Source organism: Rhinolophus ferrumequinum, chromosome 11, assembly GCF_004115265.2.
Source record: "Rhinolophus ferrumequinum isolate MPI-CBG mRhiFer1 chromosome 11, mRhiFer1_v1.p, whole genome shotgun sequence".
NCBI classification, from domain to species: Eukaryota; Metazoa; Chordata; class Mammalia; order Chiroptera; family Rhinolophidae; genus Rhinolophus; species Rhinolophus ferrumequinum.
Window position 1 is genome coordinate 14,803,281 of NC_046294.1, and position 24,541 is coordinate 14,827,821.

Here is a 24,541-nt window from a genome sequence, read left to right on the forward strand (position 1 = left end):
CTGTGTACCAATAAAACCATTGACAAAAACAAGTGGATGGCCAGATTTCCTGTGGGTTATAGTTTGCCAACTCTTGGCATAAAGTACGTGCTCATGAAAGATTGCTGCATTCTTGCAATAGAAAGTAACCTAAGTTTGATAACACAATGTGAGCTTAAAGTCACTAGGGATTTGGATGGTTAAGTGTCCAGCGTGTCCAGTCCTAGCCTCTGATGATGCATAAAATGCAGCTTGACTGCTTATATAGATAGAAAAGTAGGTTTATTTATTTTCTCTGAGGTGGAGACTTAGAATAGTTATCAGTTAGTTTTTAAATTCCCGTGTCATGGAAGAAAACCTTTTTCAGCTTTAAAAAGGCAACTTGCATATAGCAGCCAACTCTGGTAACCAAATCAAAAAGGAAAACCAAAAGTTTTTTTCATTGAAGAGTGTGGCTAGCTTTTAGGCTGTGTTACTAAAATTATATATGTATAAAACGTTTTTCAATGTCCTTGAGCTCTTGGAATGTGTGTTATTTCTATTTTGTAGATTAAGACCAGGATATAGAAGAGTTACTACTGTCACATGTGAAGTAGAGTATAGTAACATATACCTTGTGTATTTGGAGGTCACATGGTTGGCAACCACAGCTGTCTAGAACATAGCTTGGCACCTGAAGTAAAGGCTTTCGACCAACCAGAATAAATGTTAGAAGTCATTTATGAAATATTACACATTTTTACTCAAGGGGGCTTTCTTAGGTTATCACAGCCTATTCATTCATCTTAGAGTTAGTTCACTCAGTGCATTGTACAGCAGATCAGAAGCAGCAAATCTGAGTTGGGGTTCATATGCTGTTAGAGGGAGGCATAATAATAGCAGCAAGATTTGCTAGCTGACTGGCATTAAAGTGAGAAACTAAAATGCAGACACAAGAACTGTTTAAAACAGCAGTAAGGACCTTATTGTATTGTTTGTAGAATAGTGTGTTAATTACTGTAATCATACTTCTAGGTATCAATAAAAGCTTTTTTTCCTATTTAAGAAGGCAGATAAGTATACAATGTATTTTAGAAAGATTTTATTTTATGACCGAAACATTTAAAACTGCCTTGTCACCCAAAGAGAGGAACAGATTTTCAGTTATATGAAAAATTCCCTTGGGGAACAGCTTATTCCCAGATACTTGTAGGAATCAGCCTTGTGATCCTCCTTCATCCTTCAAATTCTTCTGTCCCTCGTTATAGTTACCCTTGGGCAGTCATGTTTTTAGAAGTTGGGTAGATCAAACAACATCCATTTTTCTTTGTTTTTTATTTGTTTGGACTTCTGTTTTCCTTAGTAGAGGCCTTTCTCATTCAGTATTCTGGTAGCACGCTCCTTCCCAGAGGAACCCAGGTAGGTAGAGTTTTGCATTATTGTTCCTTCACTTCCTCATTTTCAAATACTGAGCATCACTGCTGCACTGAGTACACCGTCCTCTCCCCCTACAGTGAAGACAGTGGCAAAGTCACATCTGACACTAGGCTCCTCCTGTGGTTAAGAACCAAACCAACAGACTTGCAAAATCGGCAGTTTGCTGGAGCCAAACAGGCCTGGTTTGTATGAGAGCAGCTTCTTTCTGGGCCTTATTTGGACTCTAGACAGTGACAACATTTTAAAGAGATGTTTGGCTTTGGAGCATCCAGCTGGTGTAAATTGCCTTTTAAAAACCCTCCGCCCCATCCCATCTTCAGATTTGTTAAAAAGCAGGCGCTTTTTATTTCAAATCTAAAGTGGTAGTTTGATTTTATTTTTATGTATTAAGAGGAATGTCTCATTAACCTTTTATAGAGATCACAGAAGCTTTTGATCTGTTCTGACTGTGGTGTTGCTCATTTTTGTGTGTGCGGACTTAACACTCCAGATTTGGGGCCAAACCTGATTAGTCATAGTGAGTTAATATGTCAAACTGATGACTCTTTCTCTCTCTTTATTACCAGAAACTGGTTGCTCAAATGAAGCAGGATCCACAGGTAACATACGACTTTTATTCATTTAATTTTCAAACTAAAATTATTTAAAGTAAAGTGACCATAAAATACTAAAATACAGACCAGTGCTTAAGTTTTAAAAGCTGTCTCATCTCTCGTAGCAATTATATTAGCATATTGGTCATCATGTTTTAAGGGTTTAGAAAAATCCAGTTATTCTTTTATAATAGAGCTATCATTTCATCTTTGTTACTGTTATTTGCTTTTATGTTAATTGCTTTGAGTATTTTGGGGGGAAAATTGAGAGTGAATACTCTTCATATAGCTTAAATTTCATTTCCATCAGCTCACTTATTCAAAATCAGAGTTTGTGAGGCTTTCTAATTATTGAAGTGGCCCAGAACCATTCTTATTTTCACATTGTTTATAATACAGATATAGTACAGAACATTTAAATACTTAATCCCACTATGTTCAGGGTAAGAATTTTAGCATAATTTTTAAAAGACATTAAATTTTTTTTTGAAAAAGCTCTTAAAGAGGGTTTAAAAGTACTTTATATAATCATCCACTAAATGTTACCTTTTCTTTGTATTCTTATAGAAGTTTTGACTTAGGCATTTTATTCTCTAGCCCTGAAGAGAAATCTTCCTAAAAAGCTATCTTGTCTTTGATGATTACATTTATTGTTCGGGCAGTGTTTCTTTTACAGCCATTAGACAGTGGGTCATAAGTATGGACAATATTTATCAGACTCTCTCAGGATTTCTCCCTTGCATTTGTTTACTCACAATCTGTTCATAGAACACCTAAACCCATCGACGGGCACTCAGATACATATATATATATATTTTTAGCTTGTTAAACATACCATACATGCCTCATTGTAAATTTAAATAAAAAATTCTTGGATAGAGGAACGGTACTGAGGCAGATTGATTTTTGAAAGTAGGAATAATATTCATTTCTACAAATTTAGCATCCAGTGGCCTAACTATTGTGCTTGAACACAATCCATTGATGGGAAGAGCTGGCGTTGATAGCCCACACTTAACTCCGGTTTGACACTCCCAACTTCTTTGAGCAGCTTCTCCATTTTTATTTATTTTAAAAATATATTATTTAAATTAGATTTAGGGAACCAAGAGGCAGTAGACCTTAGATTACTTGACTCTTTCATATTTAATATGGTAACCTATGTTTATCAGCAACTGAAATATTAGTAGAAAACGTCAGCATTTCTGATATAGCTGGTGGTCATGTAACAGAGCAGTCTTTACGTGAAGAATCTGAGGGGGCAGTAAATTGTTGGGCAGTCTTGTGCGTGATCTCATTAGAAAGGCCTTATATCAAATACACTTACAAAAAAAGATCACATGGAGTAAACATGAGAGGGAGGATGTATGCCCCAACCCTGGCAGAAGACCAGGCAGGGCAAATTGAAAGCATTGCATGGGAAACGATGAAGAAAAAGTGGTCTCTCTTTGAGGTGGTGTTCAGTCTGTGAGTAGGCTATCCTGTTTCATTAAGCATTTGAAAAGTTTAATTTTGGATTTTTTTTCCCACTTGAGTAAAAGGCAAGCATACTCAGTATATCTCATCTAAAATAGTATCCTTTTTGATTCCTAAAATTTGAGAACTGAGAAAATGCCCTGGTAGTCAGTGTGTTAATTTGAATGATGTAGTGGGAAGGCAGTTGTAACTCTGATGGCTTTTCAAATCTAGGCTAAAATAACAAATGTACTCCACTAAATAAGGGAGAGGGTAAGTAGAGAAAAACCTCTTATCTTTATTGAGAATGCCGTTAAGCATGCAGTGGACGCAGACTTATAACTTCCATTTTCCTGCTTTGGTCTGATTAGTGGAGCTTTAGGTTTTCTGTCAACTGATGCTTTCTATAAAGAATAACTATTTTTCAGTAAGAAGGAGTACTTTTACAGTGCAAGATGCTAAAATATAACACTTTTATAATTTAAAACAGTTGCAAAGGAGCTTCCCCTGTCCTAGTGTTAGGAACCTACTTTTAGGATCTATGCATTAGGTCGTGACTATATGATATGACTACAGTTTAATGCGTGGCAAATTTGATTGGCTAAATGCTTAAATTAAGGTTGCTTCATCATTTGTAATGCAGTATGCATCAAGTCTTCTTGCTACTATTCTGTTAACAAATGAAATGTCTTTCTCACAGATATTTTTTCTTTCCAATCAGAATGCTGATTTAAAGAAACAGCTTCATGAACTCCAAGCCAAAATCACAGCTTTGAGTGAGAAACAGGTAGGGGAAAAGGAGGGGGGCCATATTTTTAACATTGTGTTCTAAAGATATGTCTGCTTGAGGCTTCTAGGAGAACTGCTATTTTTCCTCATGTGTGAAAATAAGTGTGGGCAGCCAGACTCAGTTTTAATTTTGTTTGAGCTCTGTTTATCTATTTTTATTTTTGGTTGAGATCAGTCCGTAGAGTATCCCATGGGTATATGTTACTGGCGAATATCTAAAAGCTATGTGGCAAGCTGCTGTTAACTGTGTTAATTAAACTCTGTAGTTTACCCACAGGGGAAAGAGGTAAAGAAAGTTAGTGGGAATATGTGATAGAGAATCTTGTGGCTGCTGGATGTGCTTTGCTACCTGTTTTAAAGGCTAGAGGTGACATTTAACTTACGTGGAACAAATGGTTGTAAATAGATTGCTCTAAATGTAGATCTCCCATTCTGATTATTGTTACGCCTTTAAGTTAATCTCTATTGATGGTGACCTACTACTATGTGAAAAAGCTTTGGTGGAACCTTGTTACTTACTCTATATAGGGCAAGACCATCTTGCTTTTTTCCAAGGACATCTGGCAAGTATTCTTTGGAATGTCTTGTATAATGACCTCCACTTCACCAATTCGGACAGCTCCTGCCACCAGGTGGAGTCTGGCAATTGATAGAGCTATAAGTAAATGTCTATGGTAATCTGACATATCATTTATTTTCTGGTTCCTTCCTCACTCCTGTCCCTTTGGTTAAAAAGAGCAGTTTTCTGTCTTGGAGTAGGTAAATGTGTGAAGCAAAATGATACGCTGATTTGCAATTGATAGATAATGCTAGTGATAGCTCACTGAAGATTTTTTACTCACTAGTTCTCAATAATTGATTTTAATGTTTTTTTAAACTTTTATTTAGTGAAATAATAGCAATGAGAATAATTTATTCCTGGAGATTCCTGATTGTGTTTGTATTGTGTATTGTGTTTTCATTTAACTAAGGGGAGAAATAAATTTTGAGAACTATGTGGAAAAGATATGAGTTGTTGATGTTTCAGAATAGAATATCTTTCCAGGCTGAGTGAACAACTGCTTTTTTTTCTCCCCCTTCCTGTTCTTATGCTTCTGCGTTCCCCCATCTTGTCTTCTCCAGAGACAGGAAGCGTTTTAGATTAGGGATTTGCCAAACTAAAATTGGGAGGAGGTAGCATGGTAGAGAACAGTTTTTAAGGAAAAGTATAAACAGAGTTTGTTAATATGTATTTGGCTCTGATAGTGATTCAGTTCTCTAAAGTCAAAATGATGTGTGTTAGTGAAAGTGTTCTAGCTTTAGAATTCTGTTAGCGCTGAGCCTCTTTATAGTTTCAGGGTTAGTTTGACAAGATGCCAATGAATGAGTCACTTTTGCTGAAAAATTCACGTGTTCCAGCAGGGAAAGAAGGTGAGAACTGATTAGTGGAGTAGGGGGTGGGGGATGCTGTCACAAAGTTAAGACAACCTCAGGCTATATTTGAGGAAAATGAGGTAATTAAAAACAATTTGTATTTATTTGAAATTTTTGTTGGTGCGCACTGATGTAAAGATTTGGTTTATTTCTGTAACTTTTTATTTATTAATTTTTTTTCTAGAGACCTCACTTAATAAAAAATTACAACAATTTATGTTCACTTTATTTCATCAAGTGGCAAACTGTCATCTGAACTAAGTTTGGATATTAGAAACTAGAATTTTTAAAAAATGGGTCTAGCATCAGTAAAAAGAACTAGAGTCAGGAACTGAAACGCGATCTTGCAATTTTAAAAATATTTACTTAACTGTTAAAAATAACCTTTTTGATAGGACAGAAAATGGATCATATTTTGGTAGGATAGTACTTGACGGAAACACAGCCATAAACTTTAAAAGGTAGTTTTTCCTCAGACTTATTTTCAACATGAAAGATTGATATTTAGTTTAAAATAGTATTATTTTAGAACAAACTGCTCATGCTGAATGCTCAGCTTTTTGTTTTTTTATCTCATAAAATCTACTTAGCCTCTGGGGAAAGAAACTTAAGGATTTGCCTTCTAATTTAATAACTAAAATCTGAATTACCTTACTCACGTGACTTAGCTTTCAATTTAACATTAATTTTTTGGGTGTGAGAAAAATTTTAAATACAGAAGAGCTCAAAGAATGTTGTTTTCCAGAATTAACAATGCTTAACCTTCTGTCATTATTTGTTTCCTTTTTCTATTTGCATTTTTCTATAATCATTTTTTCTACATCCACTTGAAAACTTAGTTATACAATAATAGATGCATACATTCTCTTACTTTGTTAAAATAAAACAAACTATTGAAGATAGTCCTTAGTTCTTAGAGTAAGCTCTTACTAGTTCTTATTTGTTATTGCTACCTCAATCTTTGATACTTATTCAATTTCTTCCTCAAGACTAATTATGAAATAGTATGCTCTATTTGGGAGAATATGATCTTTGGGGAGCATCCTTCTTGGCTAAAACTCAGTGAATTTCATTGATTTCTTGATTAGAAAGTTCCAGTACTTTCAAACTGTAACTTAAAGTTTCTAAATAGAAACTTTCCATGGCAGATTTTGAAGTCATCTTTTTGACCCACTGGATCAAGTTGACAGTTTTTAACTCAGGAAATCCCCAGACTTGATTGGCTAAAGCAATTATGTTATGTAGCCATTTAAAAATCATGGTTTCAAACTTATTTTACTGACATAGGAATGTGTTCATGATAAAATAAGTGAAAAAGCACACGCAACTTCATATGCATTACAATCCCATTTGTGTATATGTTGTAGGTGTGTGTGTGTGTGTATAGGCATAAATATGTATTTAAAAAGTCAATATAAAATGACACTTTATAGGTAGTTTATTTTTAAAGTTACAGATAGTTTATTTTTTCTTTATAGTCGTACATATATTTACAAGTAGTTTATTTTTCTTTATACTCTTATATGTATTTGCTAAATTCTCCACAATAAATATGTTTCCCTTTTATAATCAGAAATAGACAAGAAATGTTATTTTTTTTAAAAGTTGAACACCAAACTCTTGTCTGTTTCTTAGATAGTTAGCGTTTAAAAATCTAATGACACTCTCCTCGTGGTATATGAACCACTCTAATCAGAGAATCCAACTGTCTTAAACAGTGGTGACACTGAAGTGTGGAAGCCGTTATTAATTTCTTTAACATGGTTCATTCTCATTCTGCACCCCTCATTCCTCATTTTTTACATGCATATATGGCCTTTAGCTTGTCAGAGCAGAGATTCTGATATTGGAGCCAACACACTTAGTTGCTTTCGTGCTCTGCTTTCATTCTAATTCGTTGTAGAAGCAATCTTACCCATGCTTGTTGCTTGTCCCTGTGATGACTCAGGCTTAATCCATGGCAGTTGCATCTTTGGTTTCCTCTGCCTTGAACAGTTTGCCACCCCATCTCCAGGCATCGATTGCAGCGTAAATGTGACTTCCTCAGATGTCCTATCCCTGAAAGCCCTTCCTCCTGTCAAAATCAACTATTTCTATTATAATCTCTCATTGAACCGTTTACTTTTTCCTTCACAGCTATACCATTTAGGATTAGGTTCATCTGTGAATGACTAAAAACTCAAAGTGAAAATGCCTTAAACCAGGTAGAATTTTATTTCCCTCGCATGGAAAAGCACTGTAGGTGGAGTCGAGCTGGTGCTAGTGGTTCCACAGTGTCCGCACACCCTGGCTCCTCCTATTCTGTTGCCTTGCCATTCTCAGCAGGAAGCTTCCACATCGTAGTCCAAAATAGCTGCTCCATCTGGTAAGAAAGGGGAAAAGCAACAAAGAGCAAGCCCTTTATTTTTAAGGGTGTTTACTAAAAGTTGCGTGTACCACTTCCAATTAGATCCCATTGGTCAGAACTTCAGTCAGTAGGAGCAAGGAAAGCTGAGAAGCGTAGTCTCTTCAGGTGGCCATGGGCAGATAAAACTCAGGGGCTCTGGTACTGAGGAAGAAGGGGGAATAAATACTGAAGATGATTAGTACTTTCTGCCACAGGAGCTTATTATTTATAATTACATATATGTGATTATTTTTTAAAATAATCTGTCTTCCTCAGTAGACTGTTAGTTTCAGGAAGTCAGGGAACATGTTTGTCTTATTTACTTCTTTATTCCAAGTATAGTACTTAGTATAATATTGAGCATAAGATATTTAGCACAGAAAATCATTTGTATTTCTTAAATGAATTATTTTATTCTCTCGATCTTTTTCTCTACTTATAGACAATTTTTTCAAAACAATGCATCTTGATTTTTTATGCCTTTTAAATTTAAAATTTTATGAACATCTTATATTTTTGAGTGTGCTTTAAAAACATTATTTTTAATAGCTTCAAATATTTAATGGTCTGGCTAGATCATAATTTATTTAACTATTCCTCTATTGATGTAGAATGTTTCCAGTTTTTTACTATTATAAATGTTGCTATGATAAACACCCTTGTATGGGAATCTGTTTCTTTCTGATTAGGATAAATATTTAGGTGTGAGATTACTGGGTATATTGGTCAGCTATTGCCATAACAGTTCTGTATAACAAACCAGTGTTTTAACCGAGTGGCTTATAACACTACGTGTTTATTTTCACACTGGGTCTATAGATCGCCTGGGGTTCTCCTGATCTAGCTGGGCTTGGTCAGGCACACCTACTTCAGTTTGTGGGTTGGCTGGCCCTGCCTCCAGGCTGCAGGTTGGGTTAGATCCACTCTAAATATATTCATTCTGAGGCCTAGCATGAAGGGGCAGCAGCTACCTGGGGCATACTCATTTCATGGTTTATAACTGGAATGCAAGAAACAAGCTAAACTACCAAAACACATTTTAAGTCTCTGCTGGCCTCAAGTCTTTTAACGTTGTTAGCCAAAACAAATCATGTGGCCAAACCTTACAAAATTACATGACAAGGGTGTGCATATATAATTTTATAACAGACATTATGAAGAATTGAGAAAAATAATCCATTGACCAAACCTTGGTCAAAGGTTATACAGAAATGTTTACTATATTGAAAGCAAACAAACAAACAAACTTTTGCTACTTATTTCCAAACAACCTCCAGAAAAGGCTGTATCAGATTAATAGCATATATGAGAGTATCTAGTTTCTCCCAGGCGATAAACTATTGGGGGGAAAAGAGCTTTGCTAATTGGAAGATGGATTAGTATGTATCTGAAGCTTTTTTCGAGATATATTTTTCATGCCATTTGTCCATTGTATAACTATTCCATAGCATTCCGTAGAATTACCTTCTGGTTTTAGGTTTTGTTTTTCTTTCACCCTTTCTCCTGTTTTTCTTATTCCTTTTTAGAGAGGTGGACCTCTTCATAGTCTTTGGTCAGTACTACTGGCTTGTTTCTCTGATTCATGTTTAAAAGTTATAGTCTGTATTCCTTACTGTGTTTCCCAAAAACTAAGACCTAGCCAGACCATCAGCTCGAATGCATCTTTTGGAGCAAAAATTAATATAAGATCCGGTCTTATTTAAGACCGGGTATAATATAATACAATATAATACACTGTAATATAATACTGGGTCTTATATTAATTTTTGCTCCAAAAGGCGCATTCGAGCTGATGGTTCGGCTAGGTCTTATTTTCGGGGAAACATGGTACATATTGTGCAACCTACCACAAGATGAAATACTTCTCTGGGTTTAATAAATAGTTGCCATTTATGGAACCATTCTCATTTTAAATTTGAACACAATATAGTAAAATGGATTCTGAAGCCTTTGGGAGAGAAGTTTCTGTTCCTGCCATAACTAATTATATTTCTGATGCACAGAACAATGTAATTTAAGCTAAGTAGGTGACTTGAACAATGGACTATGTGTGTGTGTGGGGGGGAGACACTGGGAGTTTGATTCTGTTCCGGACTCTGTAACAGACTTCTTGATAGATTTTGAGTTATTAAATAGTTTAATATGTCTGTTTCCTTATTTATGGAATGTTTAGATAATACCTTTTAAGAGTTAATGAATGTGTATATCTATTGAGTGCACTGAATATTTTTGGAGGTAAGTTCTATTTAAATGGAAATTGTTGGCTTTAGTCATGGTGGCTAATTTCATCTCATGTAACACCTTCATCTTACATGTAAAGTACTACTTTTTAAAGGAGTTCAGAGCATTTCACATCTGTCATGAGTACATCATTGTAACATAAACTGGGACATGGACTGTTTGTGACTTAGCCATGATTATATAATTAATCTATCAGTTTCAAGATTAGAATCCAGATCACTGTACTCTTCGTTCAGTTTTATTGAGTAAACTATATTCTTAAATTACTTTGTGGACCTTTATCTATCAGATATTTTTTAAATAGGGCATTAGGCACAATAATTACGTTGCCTTTAGGCTTCATTGACTTGTAGTCAAGTAAGTACATTAGTTCTTGTAGTCTAATAATGGTAACCTGATACATAACTATCTCTAGCCTCTGATCCCAATAACCAAAGAATGTTACCCTCTCTCATTCATAACCAAACTAGTGTGATTGGCACATCACATCAGAATTTAGAATTATTTTCTTAGAGATCCTTGAATTATGATGGGAATCTGACCTAATCTTTATCCAGAGCTTAGGAATTTCCTAGGATGTCGTCTAGTTCATCCCACCTGTGCAATATTTATGTGAAACCACTGGTCCGGTTGTTTTTCATGGATTATTTATTTTTTATTCTGGAGTGAAATCTCCCAGACTATTATTCATACCTAAACCCCCCAACCAAAGTCAAGTACGCAAAAGTAACAGTTGGAAGGCATCTATAAACATCTCTCATAAAAACTTCTGAAGACACACACCTTTCTTACTCTGATTTCTGTTTGTCCTAGATGTGAGTTCATCAGCTGAAACAGTGTTTGCAAGTTATCAGGATACTCCCCCTGAGCCTCATCTGCTGCTAATAGCTGACAAGATTATATATAACTGTTTAAATTTCTAGTATCCCTTTTTCATGACTTCTCTTCCCCTTTTTATTTGCTTAAGTATCTTCTTTATAAAATTATAAAGCATTTTATAGCCATCACTTCTGAAGAGAAATTGATTAGTTCTCCGAAGATGGAAAGACTAGTATGATTTTCTAGAGCAGGGATTGACAAACTATGGCCTGCACCTGAGCCAAATCTGGCCTGCCAACAGTTTTTGTAAATAAAGTTATTGAAACATAACCACATCTTTCATTTACATATTGTCTATGGCTGCTTTTGTGCTCCCAACAGCAGAGTTGAGTAGTTACGATCTGGCCATGTGTAGAAAGTTTGCCAGCTCTCACTCTAGAGAAATTGAACCAGAGAGGCCCTTAACTCAGAGATACTAGACCCAGTAAAACAGTCTAGGGCAGGAGTGAGTGCCATACTTTACAGAGTATACAGTTGACCCTTGAACAACTTGGGGGTGAGAGGTGCCGACCCCCCCATGCAGTCAAAAATCTGCATATAACTTTTGACTCTTCAAAAACTTGACTAATAGCCTACTATTGACTGGAAGCTTTACCGATAATATAAACAGCTGATTAACACATATTTTGTATGTTATATGTATTATGTACTGTATTCTTACAATACAGTGAGCTAGAGAAAAGAAAATGTTAAGAAAATTGTAATGGGGCGGCTGGATGGCTCAGTTGGTTAGAGCATGAGCTGTTAACAACAAGGTTGCTGGTTCAATTCCCGCATGGGATGATGGGCTGCGCCTCCCGCAACTAAAGATTGAAAGCAGTGACTGGACTTGGAGCTAAGCTGCACAACTAGATTGAAGGACAACGACTTGACTTGGAGTTGATGGGCCCTGGAAAAAAAACACACTGTTCCCAGTAAAAAAATAAAAATAAATAAATAAAAAATCATAAGGAAGGGAAAATACATTTACAGTACTATATGTACATATTGAAAAAATTTCACAGGTAAGTGGACCTGTGTAGTTAAATCTCAAGTTGCTCAAGGATCAACTGTATACTGAATAAGGAGAAGGCCCTCTGAGACATGCCAGCCCCATAGTTTTCAGTTCATTTTTAGCATCTCTTTTTTTTTAAAGTCTCTTTTACTTTGCATTTATCTCTCTTTCATAGATTTTTTTTGAGGCATAATTAATGTAAAACAAGCACACATTTTTAACAGAGTTTCATTTTTTTATTAGTTTCAGGTGTACAAAATAATGTAATAGTTAGATGTGTACACCCCTCACAAAGTGGTACGACCACCCCCCACACCCCACCCCATCCTGGCCAATCTACTGCCCCTCTGACATTGTAAAAGAGTTTAATTTTTAATGGGGTGAAATAACCACAATCAAGTTTATGAACATATCTATCACCTCTGAAAGTTTTTTTGTGCCCTTTGGTAATCTCTCTCTTCCTCCCCTCTCACCCAGTCCTGCCCCAGGCAAACATTAGTCTGCTTTTTGTCCCTATAGGTTAAGTACATATTTTAGAATTTTAATAAATGGACTTACACAGTATGTACTCTGGATTGGTCTAGTTTTTAGCAATTAGAAATAAAACTACTATGAACATTCATATATAAACCTTTGTGTGGAGATATGCTTTCATTTCTCTTTTTTTTTTTTTTTTTTTTTAGATTTTATTGGGGAAGGGGAACAGGACTTTATTGGGGAACAGTGTGTACTTCCAGGCCTGTTTTCCAAGTCAAGTTGTTGTCCTTTCAATCTTAGTTGTGGAGGGTGCCGTTCAGCTTCAAGTTGTTGTCCTTTCAGTCTTAGTTGTGTCGGGTGCAGCTCAGCTCCAGGTTCAGTTGGCGTTGCTAGTTGCAGGGGACACAGCCCACCATCCCTTGCGGTAGTTGAACTGGCAACCTTGTGGTTGAGAGGATGCACTCCAACCAACTGAGCCATCCAGGAGCTCAGCGGCAGCTCAGCTCAAGGTGTGGTGTTCAATCTTAGTTGCAGGGGGCGGAGCCCACCATCCCTTGTGGGACTTGAGGAATTGAACTGGCAACCTTGTGGTTGAGAGCCCACTGGCCCATGTGGGAATCGAACCGGCAGCCTTCGGAGTTAGGAGCATGGAGCTCTAACCGCCTGAGCCACTGGGCCGGCCCGTTTTCATTTCTCTTAGGTAAATACCTAGATGTGGCTGGGTGGTAAGTTAGGTGTATTTTTAACTTTTTAAAGAATGTTTCCAAAGCGGTTGTACCATTTTCCATTCCCACCAGCAATGTATGAGAGTTCTACTTGCTGCACATTCTTAGCCCTTCATTCTTAAATATGAACATAACAGCCAAGAATCCCAGCTTTTCAGGTAAGCCACGTACATGAAAGGCAGAACACACCCGGAGAATTGGAAGGGACAATTCAAAATAACTATAACTTTAGGTCCTCAGATCAATAAGAGAAGGTACTGCATCTGTGAAACAAGAACAGGATGCTAGGAATAAAGGAACAATTAGAAAACTAAAAGAATTCTTGATAATAAAAAAATAAAAGGTTTAGAAAATGCAATTGGAGCAATCTCTCAATAAACAGAAGAGACAAAGGGATGGACAGTGGAAGAGAAAAATTTTAGAGGATCAATTCAGAAGGCCTAATGCTTGACCAATAGAAATTCTAAGAACAGAAAATGGAGAAGGGAATATTATCCAATATCTAATGTAAGTTTCTTGGAACTGAAGAGTATGCATTCCAAATTAATAGAATTTACGGAGTTTCTAAAACTGAATGAAAAAAGACCCACACCCCCTTACCAAGGCACAGCATTGTGAAACTACTGAACAACAGGAATAGAATATCCTAAAAGTTTCCTTAGAGAAAAAAAAACAACAGGGATTGGGAAACAGATGGCATCAGACTTCTCAGCAGCAACACAGAAATGTAGAATTCAGTGAAATGATGCTTTTGGAATTCTGAAGAACAGTAATTTCCAATGTAGAATTCTATACCCAGCACAACACTTGATCAAGTCCGAGGGTAAATTGAGACATTGTGGACATGCAAGGTCACAAAACTTACCTCCCATGCACCTTTTTTAGGAAGCTCTTGGAAGATGTTCTCCATCAAAATAAGAAAATAAACCAATAAAGATGAAGACATGGATCCAGAAAAGAGGGAATCCAATACAAAAGAGAGATGAAGAAAATCTGATTTGATGGAGGAAAAACCGACCGTGTTTCCCTGAAAATAAGACCTAGCCAGACAATCAGCTCTAATGCGTCTTTTGAAGCAAAAATTAATATAAGACCCTGTCTTGTTTTACTATAATATAAGACCCGGTCTTACGTAGTATAAGACCGGGTCTTATATTAATTTTTGCTCCAAAAGACGAATTAGATTTTCAGGGACACATGGTAGATGACTATTGTACAACAGGTTTAGAGAACAATCAGGAGGATGAAGCTCTCTAGGAAAGATGTAGCCAAGAAAAAAAAAGACTGCTAGATTATATGATGTCTTTTGAGCCATTATTTAGAGATCTTTTATAGCTTCTTTGGAGAGTATAGGCAAGAATTAATGGTAAGAATATAGAAAACCAAGCAAATGACAAAGCAAGTCATTTTTAGTTCTAGGAATAACAAAATGTACAAGAAAATAAGTATAATTGTAATATACTTATTGTCTCATCTATTAATGTTATTTACATGATTCTAATAACAAACTTATTAAATATGGATTTAACTAAAAGTCGTGATATGACTGTAATGATAGTAGGGGGTGGGAGGGGGGAAGGTAATATAAGAACTAAATTTCAGTTATTTGTAGTAGCAATTCCGTAGGTAATGATTAAAGTGAAAACTCAAGAAATCACAATGATAGATAGGAACACAGGAGTAGAGAGTTGGAGAGGGTTGATGCAAGGGACTGCTGTTTTTTATTCTAAGCATTGCGGTAGTATTTTTTAAAGCTGTGTGTATGTATTCAATTAAAAATAGAACTAAATAGAAAACTAAATAGAAAAATGAAAGTCTAGATTTGTCATCAGATAGGATGTTTGGTTTTGTGGAATTACCCTGGGCTCCTGAGTCAGGTCACCAGCTGACTAAGTCTTGGGCCTCTAGTCCATCCCCAGACTGTATTAATGATTCCACTTGGGCCTCTTCAGTTCTCCCTTTTCATTTTTCTTAGTACAAGCCACACGATGACTCTGAAGTTTGGTTAAGACATTCCTTAGGAATCTACACGAGAGTGAGTGTGTCTTTTTTAGTTGGTTGCTCGTCTCTTCTGAGTGGAGAATAGGTTTAGGCTCTAATAATAATCGTAAATATAATAAAAGCATATTACTACTCATGAGTTTAGCCCCATAGGATATAGTGTCCCTTTCTGCATTTAAATTGATTATCTTCTGGTACTATTCTCAAAGTCTAGAAATGGCATAAACTTCAGGAGTCCAGTGATTTTTACTTGTTTTGTTCATCGATGTACTGGCTTACAGTAAACGAATAAATGACTACTCCTTGAATTATTTAAGTTCCGACAAATATATATTTAGAGCCTACTCACTGAGTGCAGACTTGCAGAGGAGATGTGGACATGTAAACAATTACAATCTGAAGTCAGAATATGTGTGGTATCCAGAAAGGGAAGGTCTTGGTGGGGCGTTATGGAAGTCTTTACACATGAGCTGAGTTGAGTGCTGAAGGATGAATAGGGATTTGCTAGGTGGACACAGCCCTTCCAGGCAGAAAGAACAGCGTGTGCACAGGCACATGAAAAGGTAACAGCACGAATGCATGACTGCATATTCAGCAAACAACAAGTAGTTTAGGATTGCTAGAGCAGAGATTCTGTCAGGTAAAGATTAGAGGGTCAGCTTGTGTAGTTTGAAAACAAAGCACTTTGTATTCTTTTCATTACTGTTAATGCTAAATATTATACTATTAGTAATAGCTACAATTATATCGCACTTACTATTTGCCAAACACTTCTCTGTGTGCTTTTAAATATGCTAATTCATTTAATTCGCACAGTAACCCTAAGAGATAGGTACTGTTCTCCCCATTTTATGGATGAGAGGTTAAGTCACTTGCCCAGAGTTTCTGAGCTGGTAAGTCGTAGAGCCAGATAGGAATCCAGGCCATGTGGCTCCAGGCTGTTTTGAATTTAAAATAATGTCAAAGAAGACTATGACATTTACATTTATTTAAAATGAAAGGGAGAACAGTGAGAGATGTATAAATAGGACAAAGCTAGATCACAAGGGCCCTCACATACCCATTTCCTTGACTACTGTTTGCCCTTTCTGCTTTTGTTTCAGGACAGCTTGTATTCAGAAGCTCTAGCCCTCTGAATTTTTGCTAAATTTTAAGTAATGGCCAGCAGGAATGTGGACCTTCCTCCTAAAATCCATCTGCTCAAAAATAGTCTTTTTTGTTTAAAATCAATGAGTTGATTTTTAAATAAATAATTTGTTAATGGAATATAACTTTTTTCTTTTCCTTTCTTTTTTGCCAGACCTGTGGAAGGTGACTGACATATTGGTATTGGTGGTGGAAATCTATGATTTTTTTTTTAAGCTTTTTTTTCCTCATTATCAGAATCATGCATGATCATTTGGAAAATTCAAGGAGAAAAATCAGATGTAGCTGTGATCTCACTTCCATGTTTTAGATCCTTTTTTCTTTGTTTCTATGCCATACATTTGTGTTAAAAATAAAATTGAGATTGGCATTTCACTTAATATTTTTGAAAGACTTACTTTTTTATATATCTTGAGCATTTCTTCCCATTTTTAAATATTCTTAAAGAATATTAGTTTTTAGTGAACTAAAAACTAGTGGGTATAGAGTTTATTTAGTCCGTTCACTAGTTTTAGACATTTGGATTGTTCCCAGGTTTTTACTGTTTTATGCCCCGTCTGCTGTGTACATCTACATCTTTGGACATAAATTATTTGGACAGTAATTTTTATTATTTCCTGGAAGTAAAACAAAACAAAAAAAGTGACAGGATCAGGAGGAAATAAATGTTTTTTACATGTGTTTGCGAAGACTTGTTTGTTGCGAGTAAAGGAGTCTTAACTCAAACGAGGTTAAGCATAAAGGAGAATTGATAGTACCGTATGAGGACATCTCAGGAACCCAGGGGCAGCTTTTGGGGCTGGAGCTGGAGAGTCTCTGTCTGTCTTTGTTCTTCTCTGCATCTGCTTCGTTTCCCCTCTTTACAGACTGGCTTTCTCAGCTTCTCTGTACACATGACAAGCAGAAGTCTTCTGGCTGCCGCACGGTTCCTAAGTTTGTATCTTCTCTATTCAGGAAACCATCCCAGATTGACTGGCTTGTTCTCATTCCAGGTTTTTGGCAACAGCCTGGTTTGAGCCAGGTCTCTAGCCCTTGTCCAGTCAGCTTTGGCTAGGGGACTATGTCACTAGTACAGACATGGCTAGATTAGGGAGCACGTCTCAGAGAGAGGGATTTGTGAGTTAGGCAGATACCCCAAAAAGTTTCTGAAACCTGTATTACCTGCTTGCTCTCTAGAAAGATTGTATTCATTTTTAGGGTCAGTTTCGTAAATGATAAGCTGTTTAACATGCTGGATGGAATTCTACCTTGAACGTAAACAAGAAGGTTTAATGAACAATTTATTTGGCAGATATTTACTGAGCACCTTTTTTATGGCCGGTATCCTTCTAGATGCTGAAAGTTTATCAGTCCTGAAGACTAAGTCCCAGCTTTTCTTTTAGTCGTGTGTTAGAAGTTTGAAACACTTTGAACTGACCTTCAAAATATCCTTTTAAAGTCTTAATCAGATTTAATTTTACCAGCAGTATAATACAGTTAAGCCATAATGTTTCCTTTGTTGGATATATCCATTCATTGTTCTCTTAAGTAAGTGACTAGAAGTTGTGAGGTTATGATAGTTGACATCTTGGAATATTAACAGTTAAACTTTCCTCCTTTCCTTACCCTTGTGGTAGGGGCAGCAGAAGAGTGCAAAGAGGTGTTCAGGCTTTGGTTCTCTAGGTTTTTGTTTTCTGCAGGTTTAAGTGTGATCCTTCACATTCGGTGAGACTTGATTATAGATAAGATGTAACAGGACTGGAGTTCTTCTCCATGGTTGGAAAATTAACTGACAGGAAAGCCTTTGCAAAGTAGAAAATGAGGTGTGTTTTGAATTTCCATCCAAAACAGATTATACTTTTTTCCCCCCAGATAGTCCTTTGTACCCATCAGTCAGGTTAACAGTTAAGTTTGCCCAGTGACAAACTTAAAAATGTGCTGTGTAAGCCTGGGGTTTTAGAGGAACATTCCCCAGAATGTTTTAGAGGAACATTCCCCAAAAAAGGACCATATTTTTATACTTTTCTTTTCTGAGTCAGCTTTCACCTGGAAAATCTATGTTGCATTTAGCCAGGGTAGTGCCTTCTCCTGAGACCGGATCTCAGTTTTTGGATGGGGCAAAACTCCTTTAAGTGAGCTGGGGCAGGCCCTAGAACAGCCTGCTGCCTGTTTGCACTGAGACCCTTCGCTGCTGCTGGAGGTAGAGTGTTAGCTGATTTTACTTATTTCAGCTTGAGCCCTAGTATAGATGACATTTTAAAGGAGACACCAGTTCTCTTTTTTTCCCCTCTATTCAGGAAGCAAACCATGGAGAACAAAAAAATACAAGTTTTCCAATATACTTCAAGAAATTTCATTCTCTTCTCCAGATTGTAAACCAGCCGGGGTTCCATGGGAGAAGTAAGCCCTAATGCTTTATCTGTTCTATGTATGGAATTAACATCCCTGTGGATCTAGAATGGTACTAGTTATGTATTGTCCCTGTGATCAATGATAAAATAATCGCTGAAATAAATATGTTCTGTGGTTCAAATGAGGAATCCTGGCTATTCTAAAATGATAGGAAACCCTGTCTATGAAACTCATAGACACCCAAAGATTATAGCTGTGTGAGTTGCAGTAATATAGTAACTGTTCATGTTGTGCTAAGATGGGAAACAAAAAGGTCTACGCATTAATAGCCCCCTGGACAAGATGTAGTGAAAAGAACTATTCTACTGTTGTCTTTAATCAAGCACAATATGAACTTGGGGGAAAAAAACCCTCGGTTATGGTTTTTATGTAAAGCAACACAGATTAATACCAATAATGTTTTTAATTTTTGTGCTAACATTTTGGGTTTTTTCCCCCAATACTTTATCTTGATTTTTTTTTTTTACTACATTTAAAGCAAATAAAATCAGTTATCTTTATAAGCTGTGGCACTTGATTAGTTTCTAAAATAGATAAGTAAAAAGCTCATCAGCTTAGCGAAAGGCTAAACTATTTGTACTTGTAAATAATGGAATCGTTTTATGGAACTCAGCCCTGGGGAGAAGGACTGCACATGGCTTACTTACTAACACAAAGCACAAGAATTCTATAGCAAATCTTAACATTTCCCTGTCTAAAGGTCTTTTAAACAGGAGCATCTATGAAGTAAATCAACATTATATTTTTGCAGCGAAGTCCTGATTCATTGATTGGGAAAGCCATTATTGCTGAAGTGAACACACAGATTTAAAAATGTTTCATGGACAATAGAAATCACGTGTCCCTCTTGAAGTTTAGATACCTAGAAATTAACAGTTGTTAACAAATTTATGCCCTCTTTTTAAAAAACATGTTAACAATGACCTGTTTTTTTAAAAGTCCATGTCCTTGTTTTAAAATCTTGACTGTGATACTAGCTAAGATTAATTGGAAAACAATCAAGGTTAACAGATCCTTAAAGTGAAAATATTCATTTTTGCCATTGTCATCACCTTCACATTTAACCTAGAAATAATTTGATTTAATGTGTCATAGATGCTGGCCCAAACAGCCCACACCAATGAAAATGCAGTCTGTTTTGCTCTCAGAATCTTTTGCTAGATGCCTGATGGAATAAGGTTAGAGTTATCAACTTTGTTGGGAAAGGTTTAAATAAAAACAAAATTGCTGCCTAATTTAAAAAAATTTCTGTGGTTCTCATTTTTACTTATAAGAGAAAATTCAGAATCTGAGGTCTTATCACCTGGGAGCAGGGAACAGGAATACTATAACTTTATTGGAAAAAAAACTTCCCATGGAAAACTCGTGTATTTGCAAAGGTATCACATTAGCTATTACGTTGGTGCAAAAGTAATTGCGGTTTTCGCAATCTTTTTTTTTTTTTTTTAACCTTTTAAACCGCAGTTACTTTTGCACCAACCTAATATAAAGAAGGAAGAATATTTTAAATTTTAAGACGTTCAATGAAAGGTACGTTTTAGAGCCTCCTGGTGGCAGCAGCTCTTTGTTGCCAGAATGTTCTGGTTTGAGACACCTGCTGACTGAGAGTTGATTCTAAATTAACAAAACAGACCTAGTCTACTCGTCTTGTCTAGTGAGGCTTTTACTTCAAAAACTATGTAAAAGAATGAGTTGAGCATTTTTGAAGTTCTGATTTTAGGCTCATGTTCTATTATATTTTAAATGGATCCCACGATAGTTAATAGTTAACTGATAAGTGCCATACATGTGAATTAGGGAGTCTGGATGTACATCATCGGGCTGTTTTGTTTTAAGAGATTCCATAATTCCTGCCTCTACACCTGATGAGCCTCTGATGGTGCAGTATATAGACCAGGTGACACTTTTTTGTTGGGTCTCAGTTCAGCTGATCTGCCAGTGAAGGGATGAATTGACTGCTCTAGGGAATTGGAAAGGTCAATGGGAAGAAACCTGTGGCTGGCATTTGTGTAACAGTTAAAGCTCTGTGTAGAAAACGTCAGTGGACTCACTGGCTTACCTGTCATTCCTCCCTCCCCATGAGGGCTTGGGGCCAGTAGGTTGCTGTCCAGGAACTCACACACGTCTCCCATGGTTGTACAATGGTTATCGAGAGTGGGTTGCATATGTCACCAAATCTGTTTATGTTATTTGTTCTTGTTATTGTAATTATGTAGTTTAACTGTTACATACACCATGACTTAGGAGAAAACCATGTTGTTCCCATGAAAACCAAATTAAATGCTTTGGCAACAGTTGATAAAGGTGAGTTAGTAAAAAATTGCTGCACAGATACATTTGGGAAAGACAACTGTAAAAGAATGGAATAAAATATGAAAGTCCAGGATTCTACATTGAGATTGCTTCAAAGCATCTTAAGTTCTCACCAAAACGATGCAGCGTGGTTATGATTTATGAAAGAAAAGAAAGACATTTTGACACTCTTTAACGTGTAGATCCATACAAACAAAAGACCTGGTCCTGTATTACAAAATTAGCAAATGAATGTTCATTTAAGTTAAAATGCTTAAGTATGCATGTCAGATTTTTATAGTTTACTGATTTATATCACTTTTTTCTTATTAATTACTGGTCCTGACCATTATTGGCTTAAGAAAGCTTCTACTATATTGCTTCAAGCTATTCAAACTGAAGTGTACCTTTCAGCTTTTAATTCATTCATTCACAAATGTTTATGGAGCACCTATTACGTGGCCTCAGTGCTAAACCTGTCTGATATGGTTTCTCTTCTTAAGGAGCTTACCTTCTAGTGGCATATTAGTGAAAGTATAGAGATTTAGGTAGTAATGATTTTCTCAATAGTAGTAGGAGAGTTTTCAAATTAAAGTCTAGTCTTTATGTTGAAGGCCACATCTACCTGTAGACTAGTGGATCTCCCCCCTAACTTGTTACCCTAAGTAACCTGAAGAGCACTTGAAATACGCTGCACCTAGGGCTCTATCTTAGACCAGTTAAGTTAGAATTTTGGGGAGTGGGGCCCAGGCATACAAAGATGTGTTGGAAAAGGCAAGTTGATTTTAAAGTTGTTGACATTGCCTAGACTAAGCCCGATGACCTCAAGCCAATACGACATAGCATTTTTAATTCCTGAAAATCACCTGGGAACATATTTATGTGGTGTTGGCTTGTCAGAACTAATAATTTGTTTGAATTTTGTTAGAGAAAAAACTTTACATAACGTAATTTGTAAGAATGACTATCATATTAATACTCTTTCAGCTTTCTCTTTTAGAAAAAATATTTTAAGAAACGTAATGAGTTAATTGAAATTCTTCGTTGACTCTTCTCTGTAGTTAGAAGTGTGCAACTTTTACCAATGTATTTTAGCTTTCAAAAACATTCTAGTGAGTCAGAAACCTCTAGAAAAGCATCATATCTTTTATTTGCTTTAAAATATTAGTGTTCGGTTTTTATGAAACACTGAGTAAGGTTAGGAAATGCTGAGCCATGGGATTCTTTTAATCAATCATAGCTTGTAGTTAACAATTTATATATAATGAACAAAATTAATTGATGTCAAAGGTATTGAAAACATCTTGAAGTAAAACCTACTCATAAGAATGATTTTATTCATACTTAATCGTTAGGCCCAGAAACTTTGAAAGTTGAAAGTGTAGTGCATTCGTTATTTTTCTTCCGAGCTCTGGCAAAATATAGCTGTGCTTTTTCTATTTATTTATTTTCCCACTTATATCACTCAAAAGAGGACTAGAAGTTAGTACCTTTACTTGTAGGTATTTGTTTCACTAATAACTCTTTCATATTAATGTTTTGTAGATCAGGTACATTTTTACAGAAAGTTTTTTATTCTTTCAGATGTGATCTGTGAAACGAAGCATTTGTCAGGACACTACAACAAATTCCAAAATACACATTACATTTAATTATGAATTTTGAATTGAAAATGTAATTTTAATAGTTCAGTTCTGCTCTGAGAATAATGCTTTGGGGGAAGGGGCCGTCTGGCACACGAGTAAATTAGTTGCGGCATTGAGATTTTCATCTTTGTAGGAATAGCTTCTTTTCATTCCCTCATTTGACTTCATGTGTAAATTAATCCTTTACCCCGTGTCCCAGCACATGTGTGTATGCATGGACATTTATAGACATGCACACGCACACATGCACACACACATTGAAACCTTGAAGATGGAACTGTTAATTTTCCCTTTCTGTGATCCCTTTGCTTACCCATCATAATATGCTACTTAGGTAACTTGCTCAGAGATGTCCAGGAAGGTGGAAAGTCTTGTCAACTAAAAATAAAAGGGAAAATACTTGAAGATTTACTGGGTGATTAACTCGTTTGATAAAGATTTCACAGGCCCCACCAGGGCAAATGATGAGAAAACTAATAGAAGTAGAATGTTATCTTACCAACACTAGCAGCTAGGAGCAATTCAGCCCCATGAATTCTTATTTCTTCTATCCTTACCTTCTGTTTTAGTTAAAATATCAATGCCTCCTGCGTTGTACATAGCAGTTTTCAATTCTGTAAGGTAAATAAACATGATTTTTTATTCCTCCTTAGAGCTCAGAAAACTGATATGCAATGGGACTGAATGACTTGTCCAAGTTTATTTGGCTGGTATATTAGATTAGTAAGGACTCTTGGATTCAAGTGGTAGAAACTCAACTCAAAGTTTTTGAAGCAAAAAAGATAATTTATTGACTTACATAACTAGTAAGTTCAGGGATATAGCTGGTTTCAGGCATAGCTGGATTTAGGGGCTTAAACTAACTTTTAGGACACTTTCTCCTTCTTTTGGCTTCATTTGTATACAGATTGTCCTGTACAGGCAGTGGTTCCTCTGACAGCTCTTGGTTTACAATCTGCCATTTTATAAACCCCAGTGAAGAAAGTGTTTTCTGTTTGTTTGTTTGTTTGTTTTCCTGGAAGTACCAGCACAAAACATGGACATGATTTTCAGGTTCATTCCTGAACCTGTCATCCTTCGCTGTAGCCAGGGAACTGGAGTCTTCTCATTGACCAGGCTTGCGTCACATGCCACCCCTGAAGCAGGACTGAGATGATTTCTAGATGAACTAAATACATAGTGAGCGTAGTTCTCCAAAAAGATACTAGGAAGACAAAAAATACAGGTTCCGGGACGGCCCGGTGGCTCAGGTGGTTGGAACGCTGTGCTCCTAACGCCGAAGGCTGCCGGTTCGATTCCCACATGTGCCAATGCCAGATGGCTCGGTTGGTTTGAGTGCGGGCTCTCAACCACAAGGTTGCCGGTTCGACTCCTCGACTCCCGCAAGGGATGGTGGGTTGTGCCCCCTGCAACTAACAAAGGCAACTGGACCTGGAGATGAGCTGTGCCCTCCACACTAAGACTGAAAGGACAACTTGACTTGGAAAAAGTCCCAGAAGAACACACTGTTCCCCGGTAAAGTCCTGTTCCCCTTCCTCTCCCCCCCCAAAAAAAAGAAAAAGTATAGGTCCCCAGTTAAGTTACTGAGCCTGGGCTTCTGATTCTAAAGCTGATGTTATTTTCTATTTTACTAGGTAGATACCACTAAAAATGACAAGAGAAGTACAATTACAAAAATAAATATAGTTGTCTAAGGATAGGACATATAGTCTTGAAAT

The 24,541-nt window shown here is 36.4% G+C and overlaps 1 protein-coding gene across 1 annotated transcript in view; it reads left to right on the forward strand.

The window, feature by feature from the left end:
• PHF21A (PHD finger protein 21A) overlaps positions 1–24,541 on the forward strand; it is a 161,569-nt gene that overhangs the window by 36,886 nt on the left and 100,142 nt on the right. Inside the window, 2 exon segments of the mRNA XM_033119610.1 lie at positions 1,962–1,994; positions 4,165–4,230. Of these exon segments, the coding sequence (XP_032975501.1) occupies positions 1,962–1,994; positions 4,165–4,230 (99 nt within the window).